Source organism: Salmo trutta, chromosome 14, assembly GCF_901001165.1.
Source record: "Salmo trutta chromosome 14, fSalTru1.1, whole genome shotgun sequence".
NCBI lineage: Eukaryota > Metazoa > Chordata > Actinopteri > Salmoniformes > Salmonidae > Salmo > Salmo trutta.
Window position 1 is genome coordinate 7,528,297 of NC_042970.1, and position 25,601 is coordinate 7,553,897.

A 25,601-nucleotide genomic window follows, 5' to 3' on the forward strand; every position below is an offset into this window, starting at 1 on the left:
CACTAAGATGTTGAAAAGCAACAGCTGTTACTGTCTGACTGACTGGGGACCTGGTTGGGTGGTAGTCTGTCTGTCTGTCTGTCTGTCTGTCTGTCTGTCTGTCTGTCTGTCTGTCTGTCTGTCTGTCTGTCTGTCTGTCTGTCTGTCTGTCTGTCTGTCTGTCTGTCTGTCTGTCTGTCTGTCTGTCTGTCTGCCTGCCTGCCTGCCTGCCTGCCTGCCTGCCTGCCTGCCTGCCTGCCTGCCTGCCTGCCTGCCTGCCTGCCTGCCTGTAGAGGCCACAGGGTGAAGAGAGAGGGTGAGGAGGGGTGAGAAAAGAGGAGAGAGGTGTACAGCTGTCTTATCTACCCCTCCTCCTTCTTGACCTCCTCCATCCTTCCATTCCTCCACCCTCCTCCCCTCCACCCCTCCACCCTTCCATCCCTCCATAAACCAACTGTTACCCTGTAATCAGGTTGGATAAACCAACTGTTACCCTGTAGTCAGGTTGGATAAACCAACTGTTACCCTGTAATCAGGTTGGATAAACCAACTGTTACCCTGTAGTCAGGTTGGATAAACCAACTGTTACTCTGTAGTCAGGTTGGACAAACCAACTGTTACCCTGTAGTCAGGTTGGATAAATCAACTGTTACCCTGTAGCTGTAGTCAGGTTGGATAAACCAACTGTTACTCTGTAGTCAGGTTGGATAAATCAACTGTTACCCTGTAGTCAGGTTGGATAAACCAACTGTTACCCTGTAATCAGGTTGGATAAACCAACTGTTACCCTGTAGTCAGGTTGGATATACCAACTGTTACCCTGTAATCAGGTTGGATATACCAACTGTTAACCTGTAGTCAGGTTGGATAAACCAACTGTTACCCTGTAGTCAGGTTGGATAAACCAACTGTTACTCTGTAATGAGGTTGGATAAACCAACTGTTACCCTGCATAGAGTTCTGTACAGATTTCTGTACTGGACCATCTAACACATGACTGCAATGGTGTGACTTTGCTCCGAGACATGACTGTAGCCCTCTATAAACACCATAGGAGTCTATACAGCCATGTCTCAGGGGAAGGAGTGACTGGTCACCAAGTGGGTCTGTTAGTCATTGCATTAATTAACCAACCCCTCATTTGCTGTCATAGGTACCAGAGAAGTTTTCTCAAGCACAAACAGACCTGTGTTAGTCTTGGTTCACACAGAGAGACTGATTGTGATATCTCAGTTGTAGATTAGTATCCCAGTACCGTATTCCATACCTACTGTCCCCCAGTTGTAGTGTGGTGCAGATGACTTACAGAGCCCTACTGCCCGCCCTGCTCACCCTCACGCCTCAACCCTCAGGCCTCACCCCTCAGGCCTCACCCCTCAGGCCTCACCGCTCAGGCCTCACCCCTTAGGCCTCACCCCTCAGGCCTCACCCCTCAGGCCTCTGTCTGTTGGTCTGGTTTCTTTAGTGCTATCAGCTAACCCATATTTATAGCCAGGAGGTTCAGCAGACAGTTGGGAAAGCTGTAATATACGCATGCTGCTTGCACATATCAATATCAGACAGACAGTGCTTGAGGTTATTCGTGTGCTTTCCATCCCAAACTAACACATTGGTCCAGTAGGCATGAAACAGGAGACAGTGTTTTGAAACTTCCAATAAAAACTGTCATTTTTTTACTTAAAGAATGTTTCTCTTGTGTGCTAATTTTCTTTGCTCCATCTCTCGCTCTCTCTCTCGCTCCCTCTCTCTTTACACTTTCTCTTTCTCTCCCCATCCATCGGTCTCTATCTCTCCCTCTCTGTCTCCACCTCTTTCACTGCGTTTCTCTATGCCTTGCTTCCGTGCCTGTGTCATGTCATGGCTGAGAGACTAGAGGAAAAGGGTTGTTTGGGTGGAATGTGGTTCAACGGTGAGTTTTTAAATAGCCCCCTTGCCTGGACCAGCCAGTCCCTATAAGGCCAGAGCCATGACCCCAAATTATCAGCACCCACCATGGTACTGAAAATAAAGACCTTTTTCTGGGTCCGCAACAGTTACAAAAATAGGAGAGGGAGAGATAGAGAGAGTCATGACATTACGCAGTAGTGTCAGTGTTAGGATCTACCTCATAGTAATACACTGATAGGCTGCTGTACAGTAGCTCTGCATGTTGGTGAATAGTGACCTCACCCCGAAATAAACTGAGGTTGTTGTTGGAAACAACATGTCAAACACAGAACATCTAAAATATCTCAGTAGGGTGTTTCCTGTTTCCTGACCATGTGACCTGACCATGCAGGAACAACTCCAGGGGCCGTATTTATAAAGTGTCTCAGAGTATGAGTGCAGTTCTCCTCTCTGTCCATACAATCTTATTCGGTATAATCTAAGTGGCAAAACTGATCATAGATCAACTACTCTGTGATGCTTTGTGAATAGGGGCCCAGGTCCCAATAAAAGCCCATAACTACGTTATTGTGCCCTGAGTGTTTCCTGGTCAGGTGATATGGCCAGGAAACACTCCTGGGCCTATAGCCATGTTCCCAGTCAAATCTAAATCCCAGATTGTGTCACATATACTAAATTGCACTCACTGTTGGAAGTTCCTTTGTGTGAAAGTGTTTACAAAACAATGGCATGAACCAAGAACCAAATCTTGCATGGGCTGGCCAGCTACTAGATAGTTTGTGTCTGGGTCAGTCATGAGACTATGCTCCCAGTAAAGATCTGTCTTCCAGTAAGGATCTGATATGTTGTGTCTTCCAGTAAAGATCTGTTGTGTTGTGTCTCCTAGTAAAGATCTGATATGTTGTTATCTTCCAGTAAAGATCTGTCTTCCAGTAAAGATCTGATATGTTGTAATCTTCCAGTAAAGATCTGTCTTCCAGTAAGGATCTGATATGTTGTGTCTCCAGGTAAAGATCTGATGTGTTGTGTCTCCCAGTAAAGATCTGATATGTTGTTATCTTCCAGTAAAGATCTGTCTTCCAGTAAGGATCTGATATGTTGTTATCTTCCAGTAAAGATCTGATATGTTGTTATATTCCAGTAAAGATCTGTCTTCCAGTAAGGATCTGTTGTGTTGTGTCTTCCAGTAAAGATCTGTTGTGTTGTGTCTCCTAGTAAAGATCTGTCTTCCAGTAAAGATCTGATATGTTGTTAACTTCCAGTAAAGATCTGTCTTCCAGTAAGGATCTGATGTGTTCTGTCTCCTAGTAAAGATCTGTCTTCCAGTAAAGATCTGATATGTTGTGTCTTCCAGTAAAGATCTGATATGTTGTATCTTCCAGTAAAGATCTGTCTTCCAGTAAAGATCTGTTGTGTTGTGTCTTCCAGTAATGATCTGTCTTCCAGTAAAGATCTGATATGTTGTGTCTTCCAGTAATGATCTGTTGTGTTGTGTCTTCCAGTAAAGATCTGTTGTGTTGTGTCTCCTAGTAAAGATCTGTCTTCCAGTAAAGATCTGATATGTTGTTAACTTCCAGTAAAGATCTGTCTTCCAGTAAAGATCTGTTGTGTTGTGTCTTCCAGTAAAGATCTGATATGTTGTGTCTTCCAGTAATAATCTGTTGTGTTGTTATCTTCCAGTAAAGATCTGTTGTGTTGTATCTTCCAGTAAAGATCTGTCTTCCAGTAAAGATCTGATATGTTGTTATCTTCCAGTAAAGATCTGTCTCCAGTAAAGATCTGATATGTTGTGTCTTCCAGTAATAATCTGTTGTGTTGTTATCTTCCAGTAAAGATCTGATATGTTGTAATCTTCCAGTAAAGATCTGTCTTCCAGTAAAGATCTGATGTGTTGTGTCTTCCAGTAATGATCCCTTGTGTTGTGTCTTCCAGGATACTGGTGGGAGCTCCCCGGGACAGAGGACTGGGCTTCATGCGGAGACAGCGTACTGGCGCCCTGTACCGCTGTCCAATCACAGGCGAGGAGTTTGACTGCGAGCGAGTGGACATCGATGGAGATGTAAACCTTGACAGGGAGAGCAAGGACAACCAGTGGCTAGGAGTGACAGTCAAGAGCCAGGGGATTGGAGGAAAGGTGGTGGTAAGGAAAGGAAAAACTCCTGGTACTAAGCATGCCTGTAGTGGCCTGGGGCCTGGTCCCAGATCAGTTTGTGTTCCTAGGGTTATTGCCATGGCACCATAGGAGTTGGCAAGACCACACAACCATATCTGGAACCAGGCTATGTCTGTATGGTAGTTAGTAGACCAGGCTATGTCTGTATGGTAGTTAGTAGACCAGACTATGTCTGTATGGTAGTTAGTAGACCAGACTATGTCTGTATGGTAGTTAGTAGACCAGACTATGTCTGTATGGTAGTTAGTAGACCAGACTATGTCTGTATGGTAGTTAGTAGACCAGACTATGTCTGTACTGTAGTTAGTAGACCAGACTATGTCTGTATGGTAGTTAGTAGACCAGACTATGTCTGTATGGTAGTTAGTAGACCAGACTATGTCTGTATGGTAGTTAGTAGACCAGACTATGTCTGTATGGTAGTTAGTAGACCAGACTATGTCTGTATGGTAGTTAGTAGACCAGACTATGTCTGTATGGTAGTTAGTAGACCAGGGCCCAATGCTGAGAATGTACAGCTACTGATCCTGTCCCTCTCCAGACCAGGGCCCACCTGTACTGTAGTGTAGTAGACTGTCTCTACCAGTTACTTACAGTAGCCAGACTCTCCAGACGTGCCCACAAACAGATCTGAGACCAGGCTATGTCTGTAGTAGACTGTCTCTACCAGTTACTTACAGTAACCAGACTCTCCAGACGTGCCCACAAACAGATCTGAGACCAGGCTATGTCTGTAGTAGACTGTCTCTACCAGTTACTTACAGTAGCCAGACTCTCCAGACGTGCCCACAAACAGATCTGAGACCAGGCTATGTCTGTAGTAGACTGTCTCTACCAGTTACTTACAGTAGCCAGACTCTCCAGACGTGCCCACAAACAGATCTGAGACCAGGCTATGTCTGTAGTAGACTGTCTCTACCAGTTACTTACAGTAACCAGACTCTCCAGACGTGCCCACAAACAGATCTGAGATCAGGCGATGTCTGTAGTAGACTGTCTCTACCAGTTACTTACAGTAGCCAGACTCTCCAGACGTGCCCACAAACAGATCTGAGACCAGGCTATGTCTGTAGTAGACTGTCTCTACCAGTTACTTACAGTAGCCAGACTCTCCAGACGTGCCCACAAACAGATCTGAGATCAGGCGATGTCTGTAGTAGACTGTCTCTACCAGTTACTTACAGTAACCAGATTCTCCAGACGTGCCCACAAACAGATCTGAGATCAGGCGATGTCTGTAGTAGACTGTCTCTACCAGTTACTTACAGTAGCCAGACTCTCCAGACGTGCCCACAAACAGATCTGAGACCAGGCGATGTCTGTAGTAGACTGTCTCTACCAGTTACTTACAGTAGCCAGACTCTCCAGACGTGCCCACAAACAGATCTGAGACCAGGCTATGTCTGTAGTAGACTGTCTCTACCAGTTACTTACAGTAACCAGACTCTCCAGACGTGCCCACAAACAGATCTGAGACCAGGCGATGTCTGTAGTAGACTGTCTCTACCAGTTACTTACAGTAGCCAGACTCTCCAGACGTGCCCACAAACAGATCTGAGACCAGGCTATGTCTGTAGTAGACTGTCTCTACCAGTTACTTACAGTAACCAGACTCTCCAGACGTGCCCACAAACAGATCTGAGATCAGGCTATGTCTGTAGTAGACTGTCTCTACCAGTTACTTACAGTAGCCAGACTCTCCAGACGTGCCCACAAACAGATCTGAGACCAGGCTATGTCTGTAGTAGACTGTCTCTACCAGTTACTTACAGTAGCCAGACTCTCCAGACGTGCCCACAAACAGATCTGAGACCAGACTATGTCTGTACTTTGCTACCAAGCAAAAAGGCAGTAACTGCTCATAGCGTGGAACTGAGAAAAATGGCTTTTATTTACCTTGGTTTCAATGTAACTTTATGCAGTTACTGCTAACATGACCCCCATTTTCTCCAAAACACAATACAATAGAGGCAGGATACTTGTCCACGTGATTAAGCATGTATTTAATGTAGTAAAAATTATATTAACTCATCTTAGACCAAATTAGCAGTTAATGTCTTTTTTTTGCTTGTTAGGGCAATGTAGTAGACTGTCTCTTCCAGTGACTGATATGGTACTACCCCTAACCCTCTACAGACCTGTGCCCACCTGTATGAGCTGCGTCAGCGCGTGGGCCTGCCGTCTGAGACTCGGGACCCTATCGGTCGTTGCTATGTCCTGAGTGAGGACCTGACAGAGAGGGATGATTTGGATGGAGGGGAGTGGAAGTTCTGTGAGGGACGACCTCAGGGACACGAGCAGTTTGGTTTCTGTCAGCAGGGCCTGTCTGCCGCCTTCACACCAGACAATAACTTCATCATGTTCGGCGCTCCAGGATCGTATAACTGGAAAGGTACGGTGACGTTACAAACCTGTATAAAGGTTAAATAGTGGGGACTGACACCTGTGCCTTGCAAAATGATAGTTCACACCAAAAAAAATCGAAGCTTGTTGTCAGAGGTGTTTTCGACCTGAACTGTGGTGTAATAAAAGAGAGAATATAGTTAGGAAGAGAAAACCAACCTCACCAATAGACCCCTGATCACTAAATGGATCAGTCAGTATAACATACGATACAGTGATTCATAACTCATATTGATCACTGATGTCTCATAATGACAGTTCCATCAATCAGTATAACATACGATACAGTGATTCATAATTCATATTGATCACTGATGTCTCATAATGACAGTTCCATCAATCAGTATAACATACGATACAGTGATCCATAATTCATATTGATCACTGACGTCTCATAATGACAGTTCCATCAATCAGCCCAATAACTAACTGCTGGGAATCAATTACTTTGATCTGTCAGTATAACTACTAAGGCCAATCAGTATATTGGTGGCATTATCTAGCTGGGCTCACGCTCAGAGAAACAGGTCAAACAGCAGATCATTAGAAATAACCATATTTTAAAAAATACCCAAAAGTCATAATTCAGTTTTTCATAAAATGGTATTTCTATCCTTGGACAAATCATTGATTTATAAAGCTAACCAATATACTGATTGGCCTTAGTAGTCATACTGATGGATCAAAATAATTGATTCCCAGCAGTTAGTTATTGGGCTGATCATTATGAGACATCAGTGATCAATATGAATTATGGATCACTGTATCATATGTTATACAGGCCTTAGGTGGAGTAACGATTACATGATATGGTACTTGACATTAGCATTGTGTAACCCCAGAGATGACTGTATCCAGTGGATATCTGTGTGTTTATGTGAGGGAGTTGTCTCTCTCTTTGTGTGTGTGGTGGGTGCTTGACTGTGTGTGTGTGTGTGTGTGTGTGTGTGTGTGTGTGTGTGTGTGTGTGTGTGTGTGTGTATGGGGGAGGGGGGGTGCTTGTCTGTGCATGTGTGTTGTGTGTGTACGCATGTCTGTCTGTCTGTCTGTCTGTCTGTCTGTCTGTCTGTCTGTCTGTCTGTCTGTCTGTCTGTCTGTCTGTCTGTCTGTCTGTCTGTCTGTCTGTCTGTCTGTCTGTGTTTCTGTCTGTCTCTGTGTTTCTGTCTGTCTGTCTGTCTGTCTGTCTGTCTGTCTGTCTGTCTGTCTGTCTGTCTGTCTGTCTGTCTGTCTGTCTGTCTGTGTCCTATAACTCTGTTCTTTCCAGGAGAGATGCGTGTCCAGCTGCTCAACCAGACACTGTTGGATCTTGGTTTCTATGACGACGGGCCTTATGAGGTGGCGGATGAGAAACAGCTGAACGCTCAGCTGATCCCAGTTCCCTACCATAGTTACCTGGGTAGGATCGTCCCTGCCCTCTGCTGCTCCTCTCACATTGCTGCTAGCCTGCTGTCCTGTCTCACTGGAGATCACTGGGCACAGAACAGGAAAGGAGAGAGGGCCAGGGAAGACTGACGGCACACTGTACCCAAAATAAATACCTGTCCGTAGGGGCCCTCCCTGACCTGTCCGTAGGGCCCCTGCCTGACCTGTCCGTAGGGGCCCTCCCTGACCTGTCCGTAAGGCCCCTCCCTGACCTGTCCGTAGAGGCCCTCCCTGACCTGTCTGTAGGGCCCCTTCCTGACCTGTCTGTAGGGGCCATCCCTGACCTGTCCGTAGGACCCCTGCCTGATCTGTCCGTAGGGCCCATCCCTGACCTGTCCTTAGGGGCCCTCCCTGACCTGTCCGTAGAGCCCCTTCCTGACCTGTCCGTAGGGGCCATCCCTGACCTGTCCGTAGGGGCACTCCCAGACCTGTCCGTAGGGCCCCTCCCTGACCTGTCCGTAGGGGCCATCCCTGACCTGTCCGTAGGGCCCATCCCTGACCTGTCCGTAGGGCCCATCCCTGACCTGTCCTTAGGGCCCATCCCTGACCTGTCTGTAGGGGCCATCCCTGACCTGTCCGTAGGGCCCATCCCGGACCTGTCCTTAGGGGCTATCCATGACCTGTCCTTAGGGGCCCTCCCTGACCTGTCCGTAAAGCCCCTCCCTGTCCTGTCCGTAGAGCACCTTCCTGACCTGTCCTTAGGGGCCCTCCCTGACCTGTCTGTAGGGCCCCTTCCTGACCTGTCTGTAGAGCACCTTCCTGACCTGTCCTTAGGGGCTCTCCCTGACCTGTTCATAGGGGCTCTCCCTGACCTGTCCTTAGGGGCCATCCCTGACCTGTCCTTAGGGGCCATCCCTGACCTGTCCTTAGGGCCCATCCCTGACCTGTCTGTAGGGGCCATCCCTGACCTGTCCTTAGGGGCTCTCCCTGACCTGTCCGTAGGGGCCATCCCTGACCTGTCCGTAGGGGCCATCCCTGACCTGTCCTTAGGGGCCATCCTTGATCTGTCCGTAGGGGCCATCCCTGACGTGTCCGTAGGGACCATCCCTGACCTGTCCTTAGGGCCCATCCCTGACCTGTCCATAGGGGCCCTTCCTGACCTGTCTGTAGGGGCTCTCCCTGACCTGTCCTTAGGGCCCATCCCTGACCTGTCCTTAGGGCCCATCCCTGACCTGTCCATAGGGGCCCTTCCTGACCTGTCTGTAGGGGCTCTCCCTGACCTGTCCTTAGGGCCCATCCCTGACCTGTCCGTAGGGGCCATCCCTGACCTGTCCTTAGGCAGCTCCACTACACCTCAATATTCTGAATGCTTTACCACATGAAGTAGCTACGCATGAATGGGCCAATCATGGGTGAGAAATACGACAATAGAATAACACTCAAGACAATTGGAATATTATTATCTCACAGTCATCAGGGCCTGTTATAGACTGGTCCCATATCAGCTTATCCTTTAGCGAACTACTCTGCTGTCATGCCAATGCCATACAGTACGTGAGAAGTTGGCTAAAAGCACAAACAGATCTAATTCTGGGTCCAGTGTGAGTCAGTCTTGTCGTCCTTCTGTTGCGTACCAGTGGTTTACCCACATACCACTGCAATACCAGGAAGAAGAACACACACACACACAATCACAGCACAGTTCTTTCTCACCTGCACTCTCTCTCTCCATCTCCCTCTCTCTCTTTGTCACCCTGTTCCACCTCACCACCTCTCCTCCACTCCTCCACTCCCCCCCTCTCCTTCCTCTTCCTCTCTCCCGGGCCTCAGGGCTCTTGTTCATGGCTAGTCCTGATGAAGATGCGCTGGTGTACAAAACTCTGGAGCCACACTCCAACTGGCCCATGTTTGAGGACGTAGCTCAAAATAGCTACTTAGGTTTGTAGCTGGGAGTGAAACACACTGTAGATTTACCCTGACTCTCCCGTCTACCCTTAACACACTGTAGATTTACCCTGACTCTCCCATCTACCCTTAACACACTGTAGATTTACCCTGACTCTCCTGTCTACCCTTAACACACTGTAGATTTACCCTGACTCTCCCATCTACCCTTAACACACTGTAGATTTACCCTGACTCTCCCATCTACCCTTAACCCCTGTGTTGGATTACCCTGACTCTCCCATCTACCCTCAACCCCCTGTGTTGGATTACCCTGACTCTCCCATCTACCCTTACCCCCTGTGTTGGTTTACCCTGACTCTCCCATCTACCCTTAACCCCTGTGTTGGATTACCCTGACTCTCCCATCTACCCTTAACCCCTGTGTTGGTTTGCCCTGACTCTCCCATCTACCCTTACCCCCTGTGTTGGTTTGCCTTGACTCTCCCATCTACCCTTAACCCCTGTGTTGGATTACCCTGACTCTCCCTTACCCCCTGTGTTGGTTTACCCTGACTCTCCCTTATCCCCTGTGTTGGTTTACCCTGACTCTCCCATCTACCCTTACCCCCTGTGTTGGTTTGCCTTGACTCTCCCATCTACCCTTAACCCCTGTGTTGAATTACCCTGACTCTCCCATCTACCCTTAACCCCTGTGTTGGTTTACCCTGACTCTCCCTTATCCCCTGTGTTGGTTTACCCTGACTCTCCCATCTACCCTTACCCCCTGTGTTGGTTTGCCCTGACTCTCCCATCTACCCTTACCCCCTGTGTTGGTTTGCCTTGACTCTCCCATCTACCCTTAACCCCTGTGTTGAATTAATCTGACTCTCCCATCTACCCTCAACCCCTGTGTTGGTTTACCCTGACTCTCCCATCTACCCTTAACCCCCTGTGTTGGTTTACCCTGACTCTCCCATCTACCCTTAACCCCTGTGTTGAATTACCCTGACTCTCCCATCTACCCTTACCCCCTGTGTTGGTTTACCCTGACTCTCCCATCTACCCTTAACCCCTGTGTTGTTTGTGTGCTCGCTGCTAGCCCTTCTCTACTGTAAAACCTGGGTATAATCTATGTATATTTGACCCCTTTCTGGTCTGCATTTCTCTCTGTGTTACAGTCTGTCAGTCTGTATGGTGTAGTGGTCTGTAAAGCCTGTCAGTTTGTCAGTCTGTATGGTGTAGTGGTCTGTAAAGCCTGTCAGTCTGTCAGTCTGTATAGTGTAGTGGACTGGAGCTGTCCAGGGTTCCTTGGTGGTGGTTCTATGCAGTGGCGGTTCTATGCAGTGGTGGTTCTATGCAGTGGTGGTTCTATGCAGTGGTGGTTCTATGCAGTGGTGGTTCTATGCAGTGGTGGTTCTAGCTTGTATGGCTCCGTGGGCAAAACCCCACTCTTCGGCGGGGGGTTCGCACCATTCTCCACTAACTGTAATTTCTATTCAGACATTTGGAACAACACAAATAAATAATCATAACATTTAAAACAATATAAATATATACAAAAATAAGACTCATAAATATTTTTAAAAAAGTAACAAAGTCAAATAGAAACAAATTTGTGTTTATTTGGCACTCAAGCATCAATTCATTACCCATCCCCCAACACTGTCAACCAAGAGTCAAGACACCTTGGTGGTGTGCAGACTGGTTTTATAATATTCTTAATGATTTCACACAAACCAGAAGAAAATGCAACAATATGTCTGTGAAACTATATATTCACAGTATTATGAATGAATTGTGGTTTATTTGGTAGCATTTCATAGTGTGACTGATTTTACCAATTGCATTAGTACTTTACAAAGTTAGAGGTGCGTTATTTGATAGATTCCCCTGCTCTCCAGACCTCGGGCTTCCAGTGGGGAGACCTGAGGTCAACCTACCCCGCCCATCCCGTACTTCTGAGTGGGAGACCTTCCCAGGCCTGCCTACCACACAAACTAGAATCAGGGCGCCCACTCCAACAAGGTTAATTGACCCACAGTCCCACACGGTGACATGATATCATTGACGTGAAGCGCAAATGAGCGATAGAAAACCGATCGTGCAAATGTCACCATTCCAATTTTTTTTTTGTGCGGGCGCCCCGTGCCACCCTGGGCGGCTGCCCATGTCGCCTAAACATAAATCCACCACTGGTTCTATGGCTACATTATTACCTACATTTAGTAGATACAAGTAACTTTTCTAAGTAAATAAAGGTTTTTCGATATGAAAGAAGTAAGCAAAGCAGAGTTTAGAAAGACAAATCTCCCAGTGAACAAAGTGTTCTGAGATCACCATGTTAATGTATCACCATGTAATACAGTTCCTATAGTAACGGTGTTCCAGTGAAGGTCATAGGAACAGAGCCTTCAGAGGGTCTTCATTTGAAGGTGTAGTTTAAACTCAGCAGTCCTTGTATACGTAGATACTGGCTCATTCCCTTTTTAGATGGCTAATGGACTCTAACCAATAACGTTCTGTCCGGCGGATCGATTGTTCCCATAGGATCGATTGTTCCCATCAAACCTGTAAATCTCTTTATTCACATCCTCCTCCTCTATACAAACCAACGAGACTATGTCCCATATGGAATCCTATTGCCTATATATAGCAGTACTTTTTACCAGAGTGTTATGGACCCTTGTCAAACGTATTGCACTATATAAGGACTAGGGTTCCATTAGAGAAGCCTTATCCCTTCTCCATAATGATCACTCCTCCTCCACTTCCTTAATGCCCATTATAACCTTTGACCCCTCACATCTAACTGGCCGCATGCCTCCATCGATCCTGATCCTCTAACCAAATGACATAATGACTGGACATACATATGGAGCTATGCACGCTTACTAAGAGACAGTAGTGTTATTACTGGTTATTTATAGACAGACAGTAGTGTTATTACTGGTTCTTTATAGACAGACAGTAGTGTTATTACTGGTTATTTATAGACAGACAGACAGTAGTGTTATTACTGGTTATTTATAGACAGACAGTAGTGTTATTACTGGTTATTTATAGACATACAGACAGTAGTGTTATTACTGGTTATTTATAGACAGACACTAGTGTTATTACTGGTTATTTATAGACAGACACTAGTGTTATTACTGGTTATTTATAGACAGACAGTAGTGATATTACTGGTTATTTATAGACAGACAGTAGTGTTATTACTGGTTATTTATAGACGGACAGCAGTGTTATTACTGGTTATTTATAGACGGACAGTAGTGTTATTACTGGTTATTTATAGACAGACAGTAGTGTTATTACTGGTTATTTATAGACAGACAGTAGTGTTATTACTGGCTATTTATAGACAGACAGTAGTGTTATTACTGGTTATTTATAGACAGACAGTAGTGTTATTACTGGTTATTTATAGACAGACAGTAGTGTTATTACTGGTTATTTATAGACAGACACTAGTGTTATTACTGGTTATTTATAGACAGACAGTAGTGTTATTACTGGTTATTTATAGACAGACAGTAGTGTTATTACTGGTTATTTATAGACGGACAGTAGTGTTATTACTGGTTATTTATAGACAGACAGTAGTGTTATTACTGGTTATTTATAGACGGACAGTAGTGTTATTACTGGTTATTTATAGACAGACAGTAGTGTTATTACTGGTTATTTATAGACAGACAGTAGTGTTATTACTGGTTATTTATAGACAGACAGTAGTGTTATTACTGGTTATTTATAGACAGACAGTAGTGTTATTACTGGTTATTTATAGACAGACACTAGTGTTATTACTGGTTATTTATAGACAGACAGTAGTGTTATTACTGGTTATTTATAGACAGACAGTAGTGTTATTACTGGTTATTTATAGACAGACAGTAGTGTTATTACTGGTTATTTATAGACGGACAGTAGTGTTATTACTGGTTATTTATAGACAGACAGTAGTGTTATTACTGGTTATTTATAGACGGACAGTAGTGTTATTACTGGTTATTTATAGACAGTAGTGTTATTACTGGTTATTTATAGACAGTAGTGTTATTACTGGTTATTTATAGACAGTAGTGTTATTACTGGTTATTTATAGACAGTAGTGATATTACTGGTTATTTATAGACAGACAGACAGTAGTGTTATTACTGGTTATTTATAGACAGACAGACAGTAGTGTTATTACTGGTTATTTATAGACAGATAGTAGTGTTATTACTGGTTATTTATAGACAGACAGTAGTGTTATTACTGGTTATTTATAGACAGTAGTGTTATTACTGGTTATTTATAGACAGTAGTGTTATTACTGGTTATTTATAGACAGTAGTGATATTACTAGTTCTGGACTTAGAAGCATATGCTTAACGGAGAGTCTCTTGAAAATACTTCTTAGTCCTGGACTGGCCTTCATAATATGTGTTTGGGAAACTGGCCCCTAGTCTCTCGACTGAGTGATTGATATTATTCAGTGAGTAGCCAGCAGCAGCAGTTTTGCACTGTGTTTCTCCTAAGATCGTAGCCACTAAATCAGATTATCGTTGGATAGGGAGCCCAGCCCAGTCAACTGCTCAGTCAGGCCCAGTTTTTCCACAGTTCCTGCCAATATAAATACAGCCAATGAAAAGTGAAATGTCAGTTTTCGAGATTTAAAAAAATATATCTGACACACATGATGTTCCTTTAAAAGAAAACCCCACATTGAAAACTACTGATAAAATATGCAATCAGATAATGTAAGTAAAGCAGCAACAATATATAGTTAGATCCATTCAGATTTCAGCTTTCAGTTGATTCTAGGGCTATGTAGCTTTTTTTTTATTGTATTTTTAACACATAGTCTCTAACCTAACATAAGCTTTAAAACCGTGAGGCTTGACACTTTTTTTCACAGCTGCACAACACAACTGTGTTTGATGTCTTTCCTCAGGGGCCACATTCCCCAACCCGTTGGACCCCAGTTTTTTCGCTTTTAAAAACATAACAGGACAAAGCCTCGGTTCCCTTTTATAGCTTTTACATAGAAGATTGGACTTCAGAGTCAAAGAAAGAGCGAATCAGACTGCTGCGTGAAAGGGAAACTGTGTGGTAAATCCTTCACTAAAAGCCTGATTAAAAAGCCTTACTGGAGTTGTGATATGACTTCTGTGGTATTTATGCCTTTTTTTACTGGTTCACAATTCAAACCGTATTATTCCACACACCTGTCTCCCTGGAGCTGCTCAGTATTTGTCTGTTTGTCTACGAGATGCTTTAGTCTGTCTTTGTGTCTGTTTTGAAAATGTCACTAGCTGTCACATCGTTTTATTTCTCTGTCGTTGTTTCCAAGGATTTGATGGCTAGTAATGTTTTCAGACACAGCCGCTGTCTCTGTGTTTGTTTTTGAGCGTCTCCCTGCATGTTGAACCTGGACTAACGCAGGTCACTGCCAAACCTTTCCTCTCTTCTCCCTCTCACACCACCGCATGTTGAACTGGAACATAGTAAATAAATAAACATGTTTAGTGTGTTTGCCTGTTTTACTTTTTTTTTTTTATTATTTGATTTATATCTGATATTTTTTCACACAGCTTGTTGAAACAAAGTTACATTTTCACACCACATGCACGTTCAATTCCCTCTTCTTTCTCTATTTCAGTATTTCAGTATTTCATTATTTCACTGTACCTGATTTGTATGCAGACACACCCCTCACATTCCTGAGGGAGTAAATCCCGCTGAAGTAGAAGCAAGATGAACGCTAGACTGCTCTGTTTACTTGCTTCCTGAGCAGCAACATCTGCTGCATCATAGTAACACAAGAGATCTGCAAAGACCTCATGTTTCTCTTCCTACCACACACATGGGCCTAGTCTTCCTACCACACACATGGGCCTAGTCTTCCTACCACACACATGGGCCTAGTCTTCCTACCACACACATGGGCCTAGTCGTCCTACCACACACATGGGCCTAGTCTTTATCTCTGTATGTAGGAGAAGATAAACACAGACAGACAGACACACACACACCGCTCTCACTGACAGGGAGGAGGGCAGCTCGTCCCTCCCTTCACTACAAACTGAGGGACATTACACTCATCATGTGTTTTCCATTAAATCAATAGCCACTTAGGCTACATTTTATTGCAACAAGGATGAGAGAACACTAAAGGAGATGAGCTTAGAGAGAGTCTATGGTCTATATACAGTACACACGCACACACACACACACACACACATACACATACACATACACACACATACACACACACACACACACACACACACACACACACACACACACACACACACACACACACACACACACAGTCTACTTCTAATAACTGTTATCCCATGATGCCTTGCTCCAGGTTTCTCGGTGGACTCTGCTAACGACATAATGAGCCATGGGAGCTGACCTTCGTGGCAGGGGCGCCGCGAGCCAATCACACGGGAGCGGTGGTGCTACTGCGTAAAGACAACGTGTACCGCCTGGTGCCACAGCACATTCTGTGGGGAGAGGAGCTGGGTTCTTCCTTTGGGTACTCTGTGGCCACGGCTGATCTCAACAGTGATGGGTGAGAGTCACATCTGCTGCATGTCTACTGCTACTATTGATAGCAGTGTACAGGAACTGCATACACATGGCCTTCCCTGTAGCTCAGTTGGTAGAGCATGGTGTTTGCAACACCAGGGTTGTGGGTTCGATTCCCACGGGGGGCCAGCACAGAAAAAAATGTATGAAATTGTATGAAATGTATGCATTCACTACTGTAAGTCGCTCTGGATAAGAGTGTCTGCTAAATGACTAAAATGTAAAAAATGTAAATGTACACAGATAGTCTGTAGGCACGGTAACCATGGCTCAACAGTGATGGGTAAGTAAAGGTTGCAAAACCCAGGATAAAAAAATACGGTATATTCACATTTATTGTAGCTTAGACCCTATTTTATATTATCTAAGGCTTTTGTGTTGTGCCGGCCATCTTGAATACAGGGTGGGTGTCATGTTTTGGCTGATAAATGTACCAAATGGTACCAGAAATCAGATCATCTTTACTTGAATGGGAATACCTACTGGTCACACACACTGATCGAATCAACGTTGTTCTTTCCCCTAACCCTACCACCCGTCCCCTATTTGGAGTAAACTAATGGACAATAACACTTAGGCGCTTACTTCCAGCTTATACATACTATATACATTTTACGGACACAGTATATTTTACATTAGTTATCTTCTAGCATTCAGCTTCCCTCAACCTCAACCCCTCCCATCTATGTCTGATCACCATCCAATTTAAACACCATCCTGAACACCATCCAGTTTAAACACCATCCAATTTAAACACCATCCTGAACACCATCCAGTTTAAACACCATCCAGTTTAAACACCATCCAGTTTAAACACCATCCAGAACACCATCCAGTTTAAACACCATCCAATTTAAACACCATCCAGTTGAAACACCATCCAATTTAAACACCATCCTGAACACCATCTAGTTTAAACACCATCCAGTTTAAACACCATCCTGAACACCATAGAGTTTAAACACCATCCTGAACACCATCTAGTTTAAACACCATCCAGTTTAAACACCATCCAGAACACCATCCAGAACACCATCCATTTTAAAACCCATCCAGGACACCATCCAGTTTAAACACCATCCAGATAAAACACCATCCAGAACACCATCCAAAACACCATCCATTTTAAACACCATCCAGAAAACCATCCAGTTTAAACACCATCCAGTTTAAACACCATCCAGAACACCATCCAATTTAAACACCATCCAGTTTAAACACCATCCAGAACACCATCCAATTTAAACACCATCCAGTTTAAACACCATCTGGAACACCATCCAGTTTAAACACCATCCAGTTTAAACACCATCCATAACACCATCCAGTTTAAACACCATCCAGAACACCATCCAGTTTAAACACCATCCAGAACACCATCCAATTTAAACACCATCCAGAAAACCATCCAGTTTAAACACCATCCAGAACACCATCCAGTTTAAACACCATTCGGAACACCATCCAGTTTAAACACCATCCGGAACACCATCCAGTTTACATTTTTCTATTAGACATATCTTTTTTCAACTGTGCTGTGATGTTTCACAAAATGTTATTTCAGTTCAATTTACATTTAAATGGTGTACCAGCTAAATTGCAGTGTTCTGACTATAGGTCCATTCTATCCATTCTATATCTATGATTGAAATGACACCCACCTTGCATTAAAGAACATGTTGTGTCCCTCTCAACCGATGGTGGAACCACAAAACAAAAAACCTTAGATGATGTGAAATAGGTTATAAGCAACAACATCAGCGAATATGAAAATATAGGAGTTTAGACGTTTTTAGATAATTTATGTTAAAGGTTTAAAAATAACATAATTTCTTTATTTTAAGAAATAATACAATAGTTTGACAACCCTGTTCGTAAGCTTTTAAATGATATCAAACTCAACCTTTCATCTTTTCAAGTGATGAACATGTCTCATGGTATGTTGGGGTATGCAAAATGACTAAATGTTTTAGCATTCAGGTCTAAAAAGTAACTTTCTGACCAAACATGTTTGGAAAGTTTTGTTAAAATGGAAAGGAATGCTGTCAAGAAAGTGATTGAATTCAAATAATTTGTAAAACTTCAAACTCCCTGTCCTCTCTCTCAGCTGGACAGACCTGATAGTGGGAGCGCCCAACTATTTTGACAGGAAGACAGAGATCGGAGGTGCTGTGTACATCTTCCTCAACCGATTCGGTAACTGGGAGTACGCTCAGCCAATCAGGCTCAACGGAACTCATGACTCCATGTTTGGACTGACCGTCAACAACGTGGGAGACCTGGACCGGGACGGATATGATGGTGAGGACTGACTCGGTCAAGTTCAACTTTATTTAAAGTGCATTCATTTACAATCGACAGAGGGGACTGAGAAACTGTTCAAACATACAGTACCAGTCAAAAGTTTGGACACACCTGCTCATTCAAGGGGTTTTCTTTATATTTACAATTTTCTACATTATAGAATAATGTGTGCGAAGCTGTCATCATGGCAAAGGGTGGCTACTTTGAAGAATCTCAAAAATAAAACATATTTCGATGTCACGGTTGTCGTAAGGAGAAGCGGACCAAAGTGCAGCATGTGTGTCGTTGCACATTTTATGTACACTGTGAAACTACGCCATACACAAATAAACTGAATGACAAAAAAAAAAAAAAAAAACCTGACACAGAGGTGAACCATACACTGACTCAAAGATAATCTCCCACAAACCAAGGTGGACAAAACCCCTACTTAAGTATGATCTCCAATTAGAGACAACGAGGACCAGCTGCCTCTAATTGGAGATCATCCTAAACAAAACCAACATAGAAATACAAAACTAGAACATGAACATAGAAATAGAAAACATAGAAAAACACCCCCTGTCACGCCCTGACCTACTCTACCATAGAAAATAACATCTTACTATGGTCAGGACGTGACATTTGATTTGTTTAACACTTTGTTTTGCTTACTACATGATTCCATATGTGTTATTTCATAGTTTTGATGTCTTCACTATTATTCTACAATGTGGAAAATAGTCAAAAAATAAAGAAAAACCCTTGAATGGGAAGGTGTGCGCAATCTTTTGACCGGTACTGTATTATCTGTGTCCCAAAAGGCACCCTATTCCCTATGTAGTGCACTAATTTTGACCAGAGCCCTATGGTCCCTGGAGCCCTATGGACCCTGGAGCCCTATAATACCTGGAGTCCTATGGTCCCTGGAGCCCTATGGTCCCTGGAGCACTATGGACCCTGGAGCCCTATAATACCTGGAGTCCTATGGTACCTGGAGTCCTTTGGTACCTGGAGTCCTATGTGGAGCCCTATGTGGAGCCCTATGTGGAGCCCTATGTGGAGCCCTATGTGGAGCCCTATGGTCCCTGGAGCCCTATGGTCCCTGGAGCCCTATGGTCCCTGGAGCCTTATGGTCTCTGGAGCCCTATGGACCCTGGAGCCCTATGGACCCTGGAGCCCTATGGTCCCTGGAGCCCTATGGACCCTGGAGCCCTATGGACCCTGGAGCCCTATGGTCCCTGGAGCCCTATGGACCCTGGAGCCCTATGGACCCTGGAGCCCTATGGACCCTGGAGCCCTATGGTCCCTGGAGCCCTATGGTCTCTGGAGCCCTATGGTCCCTGGAGCCCTATGGTCCCTGGAGTCCTATGGTCCCTGGTCAAAAGTCATGCGCTATATAGAAAATAGTGTATAATTTCAGACATCTTTTAAAATGCATTTATTTATTTAACCTTTATTTAACTATATAGCGATTGTTGAAACATCAACTCTCCTTATAGAAATCATAAATCCTGCATACTGCCGTTGCCAGTAAAGGAAGCCAGAACGGCCCACAGGGGCTGGATTCAGGAGTTTATATCTAATGTATGTCAATCTGTGTATCTGTCCAGACATCGCTGTGGGGGCTCCGTTTGATGGAGATGGCAAAGTGTTCATCTACCGAGGCTCGTCTTCAGGCATCGACACCAAGCCTGCACAGGTGAGAATTTTAATTCATACGAAAAGCTATATTGTCCACCCCATTTACCCTCTCCGATAATTTACATTAGTTTATACTCTACCCTCTCAGATTCTGGACGGAGTGAACGAGGGGGTGAAACGGTTTGGCTACTCCATCTCAGGCGGCCTGGACATCGATGGGAACTTGTACCCTGACCTGGCAGTAGGTTCTCTCGGTGATAAGATGGTTCTGTACAGGTCTCACCCGGTCATTCATGTGATCCGGGACGTGTTCATTGAACCTCAGCAGTATATTGACTTGGAGCAACACAACTGCAAGGGGAGAGACGGAGTGTGGTAGGTTGCATTCACTTTTCTTCTTGTGTGTTCATATAGCCTGGTTGCCAGTCTTCTTTTCACCTTCTGCTAACCGTGAAGGAGTTAGTGAAAGCAGAAAAAGACTGGCAACCAGGCTATATTGTTTCTGCTGTTGAGAATTGAAACAGGCCTCTGTCAACTCTGTTGTTTTCTGTCATTAGTGTGGAGGTCAAAGTGTGCTTCAGCTATACTGCATATCCAGAATCATACTCACCAGACATCAGTAAGTTACACCTCTGTTTAGAAACACTTCTTTTTTTCTTTGTTGAATGATATTTGTTACTCCAGTCACTCTGTGCTTCAAATGAACTGAGCTGTTTCCTGGTGTGCTGACATTTCCCCTCCCTCTGTCCCTCCCGTGTAGCTCTGGTCCTAGTCTTCGAGGCTGACACCGAGCGCAGGAAGCTGGGCCTGCCCCACCGTGTTCGCTTCCTGGGTCGGAGTGCACAGGAGGCAGAGTACACACACACTGATGAGGTGGAGCTGAAGGGCCAACGCCATCTCGCCTGCCGGAGTGCCACCTTCCAACTACACGTAAGGGCTGACAGTCGAGAACTGATGCTTGTTGTTATTGTGTTTGTTGTTGTGTTGTTGTTGTGTTGTTGTTGTGTTTGGTGTGTTTTTGTGGTGTTGTGGTTGATGTTGTTGTTGTTTTGTGTTGTTGGTGTTGTTGTGTTGTTTTGTGTTGTTGTTGTTGTTTTGTGTTGTTGGTGTTGTTGTGTTGTTGTTGTTGTTGTTGTTTTGTGTTGTTGGTGTTGTTGTGTTGTTGGTGTTGTTGTGTTGTTGTTTTGTGTTGGCGTTGTTGTTGGTGTTGTTGTTGTGTTTGGTGTGTTGTTGTTGGTGTTGGTGTTGTTGTTGTTTTGTGTTGGTGTTGTTGTTGGTGTTGTTGGTGTTGTTGTTGTGTTTGGTGTGTTGTTGTTGGTGTTGGTGTTGTTGTTGTTTTGTGTTGGTGTTGTTGTTGGTGTTGTTGTGTTGTTGTTGTTGTTGTTTTGTGTTGGCGTTGTTGTTTTGTGTTGGCGTTGTTGTTGTTGTTTTGTGTTGGCGTTGTGTTGTTGTTGTTGGTGTTGTTGTTGGTGTTGTTGTGTTGTTGTTGTTGTTGTTTTGTGTTGTCGTTGTGTTGTTGTTGTTGGTGTTGTTGTTGGTGTTGTTGTGTTGTTGTTGTTGTTGTTTTGTGTTGGCGTTGTGTTGTTGTTGTTGGTGTTGTTGTTGGTGTTGTTGTGTTGTTGGCGTTGTTGTTTTGTGTTGGCGTTGTTGTTGGTGTTGGTGTTGGTGTTGGTGTTGTTGTTGTTTTGTGTTGTTGTTGGAGTTGGTGGTGTTGTTGTTTTGTGTTGTTGTTGGTGTTGGTGTTGGTGTTGTTGTTGTTGATGTTGTTGTTGTTGGTGTTGTTGGTGTTGGTGTTGGTGTTATTGTTTTGTGTTGTTGTTGTTGTCAAAGCTCTGTTGTTTTAGATGTTGTATAGTGTTCCAACCCTGGGAAGAAATAGAGTTTCAGATGTGCTTTATTTTGCTTATCTGTCAGAACTGATGAAAAGAATAGCACACTGAAAAGTTCAATAAATCCTGAATGAAAATAAACATTATTTAAACCCAGGTCCGCTATAGTCATAAACTCCAAATATAATTTGTAGATAGATGCCAATTGACTTCCATATAATGTAATCTCATTGAAAAAAAATGGTTGAATCATTCTTTCCGGTGCAGGAGAATATCCGTGACAAGCTGCGTCCCATCACCCTGACCATCACCCACACTATCAAACCCCCCATGTTCTCCTCAGACACTAACCCAGAGGAACAACACACACTGCCTCCCGTACTGGGTGTTACCCCCTCCAACACCCTGCACTCTGAGGTCAGTTCCACACCAACAAGATCAACTTTCATCAGTCCTATAGTGACTATTTAAAAAAAATAAAAAATAAAATAATGTCTTTGCCTTTATCTCAAGTCTGTCTGATATGTTGCAGGTGAATTTCCTGAGGGAAGGCTGTGGTGATGATAATATCTGTCAGAGCAACCTGAAGTTGACGTACCAGTTTGGAACCCGATTTATAACCTCTGACCTCTTCACCCCTCTGCCAAAGTTAGTAGGAATACGCATTTATATATTCCCTAATCCCCCTCTCATATCCAGGCACGCACCATGTCTATTTCTATGGGTACAAACACTGTCCAGACTGTTCACACCCTTCTTGTTGGTGGAGAGAATTTTGTTGATGTAAAGTTTATTTCCTGCAATTCTACACATTGTGCCATGTCTAATGTGTATTCATGTAAAAAATGACAACAATATCTATCGACTAGTTAATCTGAACATGACTGACCAGTTATCCATAGTTCTCTATAGAGGAACTGATGATGTACTACCCAATGACTGACATGACAAGAGGAACTGATGATGTACTACACAATGACTGACATGACTGATGATGTACTACACAATGACTGACATGACAAGAGGAACTGATGATGTACTACCCAATGACTGACATGACAAGAGGAACTGATGATGTCCCCTAAATGTCATCTACTAAAAGTCACCTTGTTCTTTCTACTATTACAACTTTCAAGAGTTAATTTAAAGCCGTACTGAGTTGCTTTAAAAAGTTTATTTTTGGGGGAGAACCGCTGTTCTCTTCTTCTCTTCCTCTGTGTATTTAATAATGAACGAGGGGTTTGTGGTATATGGCCAATAAACCACAGCTAAGGGCTGTTCTAACGTACGACGCAACACGTAGTGCCTGGATACAGCCCTTAGCCGTGGTATATTGGCCATATACCACAAACCCCTGAGGTGCCTTATTGCTATTATAAACTGTTTACCAATGTAATTAGAGCAGTAAAAATAAGTGTTTGTTATACCCAGGATTCAGGGCTTGAACCACCCGGTTTATAAATGTGTTTATCCTCCTCCTTCCTGAGATCTGGCACTGTGTCATTCCACCATTTTGTTTCATTCTTCTGTTCCTTCATATCTATTTCCTCATTCTCTTCTCATATCCAGAGATGATGAGGAGGTGTCAGTTTTCTCTCTGTCTGACCAGAGGTCCGTGGTGTTGGAGGTGACCGTCACCAACATGCCCTCTGACTCTCTGTACCCTGAGAAGGACGGTGACGATGCCCATGCTGCCCAGCTAGTGGTCACCCTGCCAGACACCCTGTCCTACTCTGGCTTCAGGGGACAACAGGTACACTACATTGTTCTGTAGTCTGTATAAAACTGAACTCCTTGTTAAGGGGTGTTGAGCTGAAGACAACTTGTAGAAGTAGAGCCCACACACACATACGGTACCTTTTAAAAAGCCAGTTAGTACAACACAACGATCCAAGAGTGTCACGTCCTGGCCAGTATAAGGATTAATTGTAATTGTAGTTTGGTCAGGACGTGGCAGAGGGTATTTGGTTTATGTGGTTCGGGGTGGTGGTTTTTCTAAAAAGGGCATTTGATTTATGTATTCCTGGGTTTTTGGGCACTGTTCCTTGTTTATGTAATTCTATGTTTAGTCTAGGTAATCTGTTTCTATGTTGAGTAAATTGGGGTGGACTTCCAATTGAAGGCAGCTGTGTGGTGTTGTCTTTGATTGGAAGTCCTATATTAGTTGGGTGTGTTTGTCTGTGTATTTGTGGGAGATTGTTTCTTGTTTTGCCGAGTGAGCCTTTCAAGACTGTTTCGTTGTTCGTAAGTTCGTTTCGTTTTGTTGTTTTGGTGTGTTCATTCTGAGTTAATAAATGTCAAGATGAGCGTACACATACCTGCTGCGTTTTGGTCCTCCATTTCCAACGACAACCGTGACAAAGTGTGGATCTAACCCTGTGACCCGGCCAGGAATAACCCTGACTAACTTTGGTCACGTAATACTCAGGGCCCTATGTATGGTCACATCAGTAGAGGAGTTAACTGGCTACTGTCTACCATCCATCCTGGGTTTACTGGCTACGGTCTCCCATCCATCCTGAGTTTACTGGCTACGGTCTCCCATCCATCCTGAGTTAACTGGCTACGGTCTCTCATCCATCCTGAGTTAACTGGCTACGGTCTCTCATCCATCCTGAGTTAACTGGCTACGGTCTCCCATCCATCCATCTTGAGTTAACTGGCTACGGTCTCCCATCCATCCATCTTGAGTTAACTGGCTACGGTCTCCCATCCATCCATCTTGAGTTAACTGGCTACGGTCTCCCATCCATCCTGAGTTAACTGGCTGCTGTCTCCCATCCATCCTGAGTTAACTGGCTGCTGTCTCCCATCCATCCTGAGTTAACTGGCTACTGTCTCCCATCCATCCTGAGGTAATGGAACTCTGTTGTTTCCTGTGTGTAGGTGGTGTGTCAGGCCAATCAGAATGGCTCTCAGGCAGAGTGTGAGCTGGGAAACCCCCTGAAGAGAGATTCTATCCTGACGTTCTACATCATCCTCAGCACCACTGCTATCACCATAGAGACCACGGAACTCACTGTCAACCTCCTGCTGGCTACGTAAGTCTTCGCTGGGCAACTACTTGAAGTTTAGGTCCTGAATGAGCCAGTATCACAGGACCCAAATGAACCTAGACCTGGCCTTAAATAATGCTCAATTGATAATCTGAAAGTGCTTCTTGGTCCTGAGCTTAAACCTAAGTGTCTACATGTGTCTCTCCTCAGCAGTTGGTCCATTTAACTCAGTGTTAGTTTCCTCCTGGTGTCTGTGATGTAATGTGTCCTCACTGTGTGTGTGGGGTTGTCTCCTCCTCAGTATCAGTGAACAGCCAGACCTGGCCCAAGTCACAGCCATGGCTAAAGTCGTCATAGAGCTCCCTCTGGCTGTCAGCGGGTAAGTACTGAATTCTAGGTTATCACTAAGGATTTGTCCCTGTGCTTCTCTAGTGCATCACTTCTCTCTCTCTCTCTCTCTCTCGCTTTTCCTCCCTCCCTTCCTCCCTCATTTCCTTGAAATCATCACTAATCCAACATGACTGGATAAGGGAAAGCAGAAGGGGAAAAAAACGTGGAAAAAAATAA

The 25,601-nt window shown here is 44.2% G+C and overlaps 1 protein-coding gene across 1 annotated transcript in view; it reads left to right on the forward strand.

Moving 5' to 3' along the window:
* The first annotated feature begins 3,763 nt into the window (after positions 1-3,763).
* The window catches only part of itga7 (integrin, alpha 7), a 47,769-nt gene continuing 25,931 nt past the window's right edge, over positions 3,764-25,601 (forward strand). Inside the window, 15 exon segments of the mRNA XM_029774302.1 lie at positions 3,764-4,006; positions 6,176-6,431; positions 7,707-7,838; positions 16,059-16,094; positions 16,097-16,265; positions 18,390-18,583; positions 20,179-20,267; positions 20,358-20,584; positions 20,767-20,828; positions 20,970-21,139; positions 22,306-22,455; positions 22,571-22,686; positions 23,608-23,791; positions 24,925-25,079; positions 25,336-25,413. Coding sequence (XP_029630162.1) covers positions 3,773-4,006; positions 6,176-6,431; positions 7,707-7,838; positions 16,059-16,094; positions 16,097-16,265; positions 18,390-18,583; positions 20,179-20,267; positions 20,358-20,584; positions 20,767-20,828; positions 20,970-21,139; positions 22,306-22,455; positions 22,571-22,686; positions 23,608-23,791; positions 24,925-25,079; positions 25,336-25,413 — 2,252 coding nt within the window. The 5' untranslated portion in view covers positions 3,764-3,772.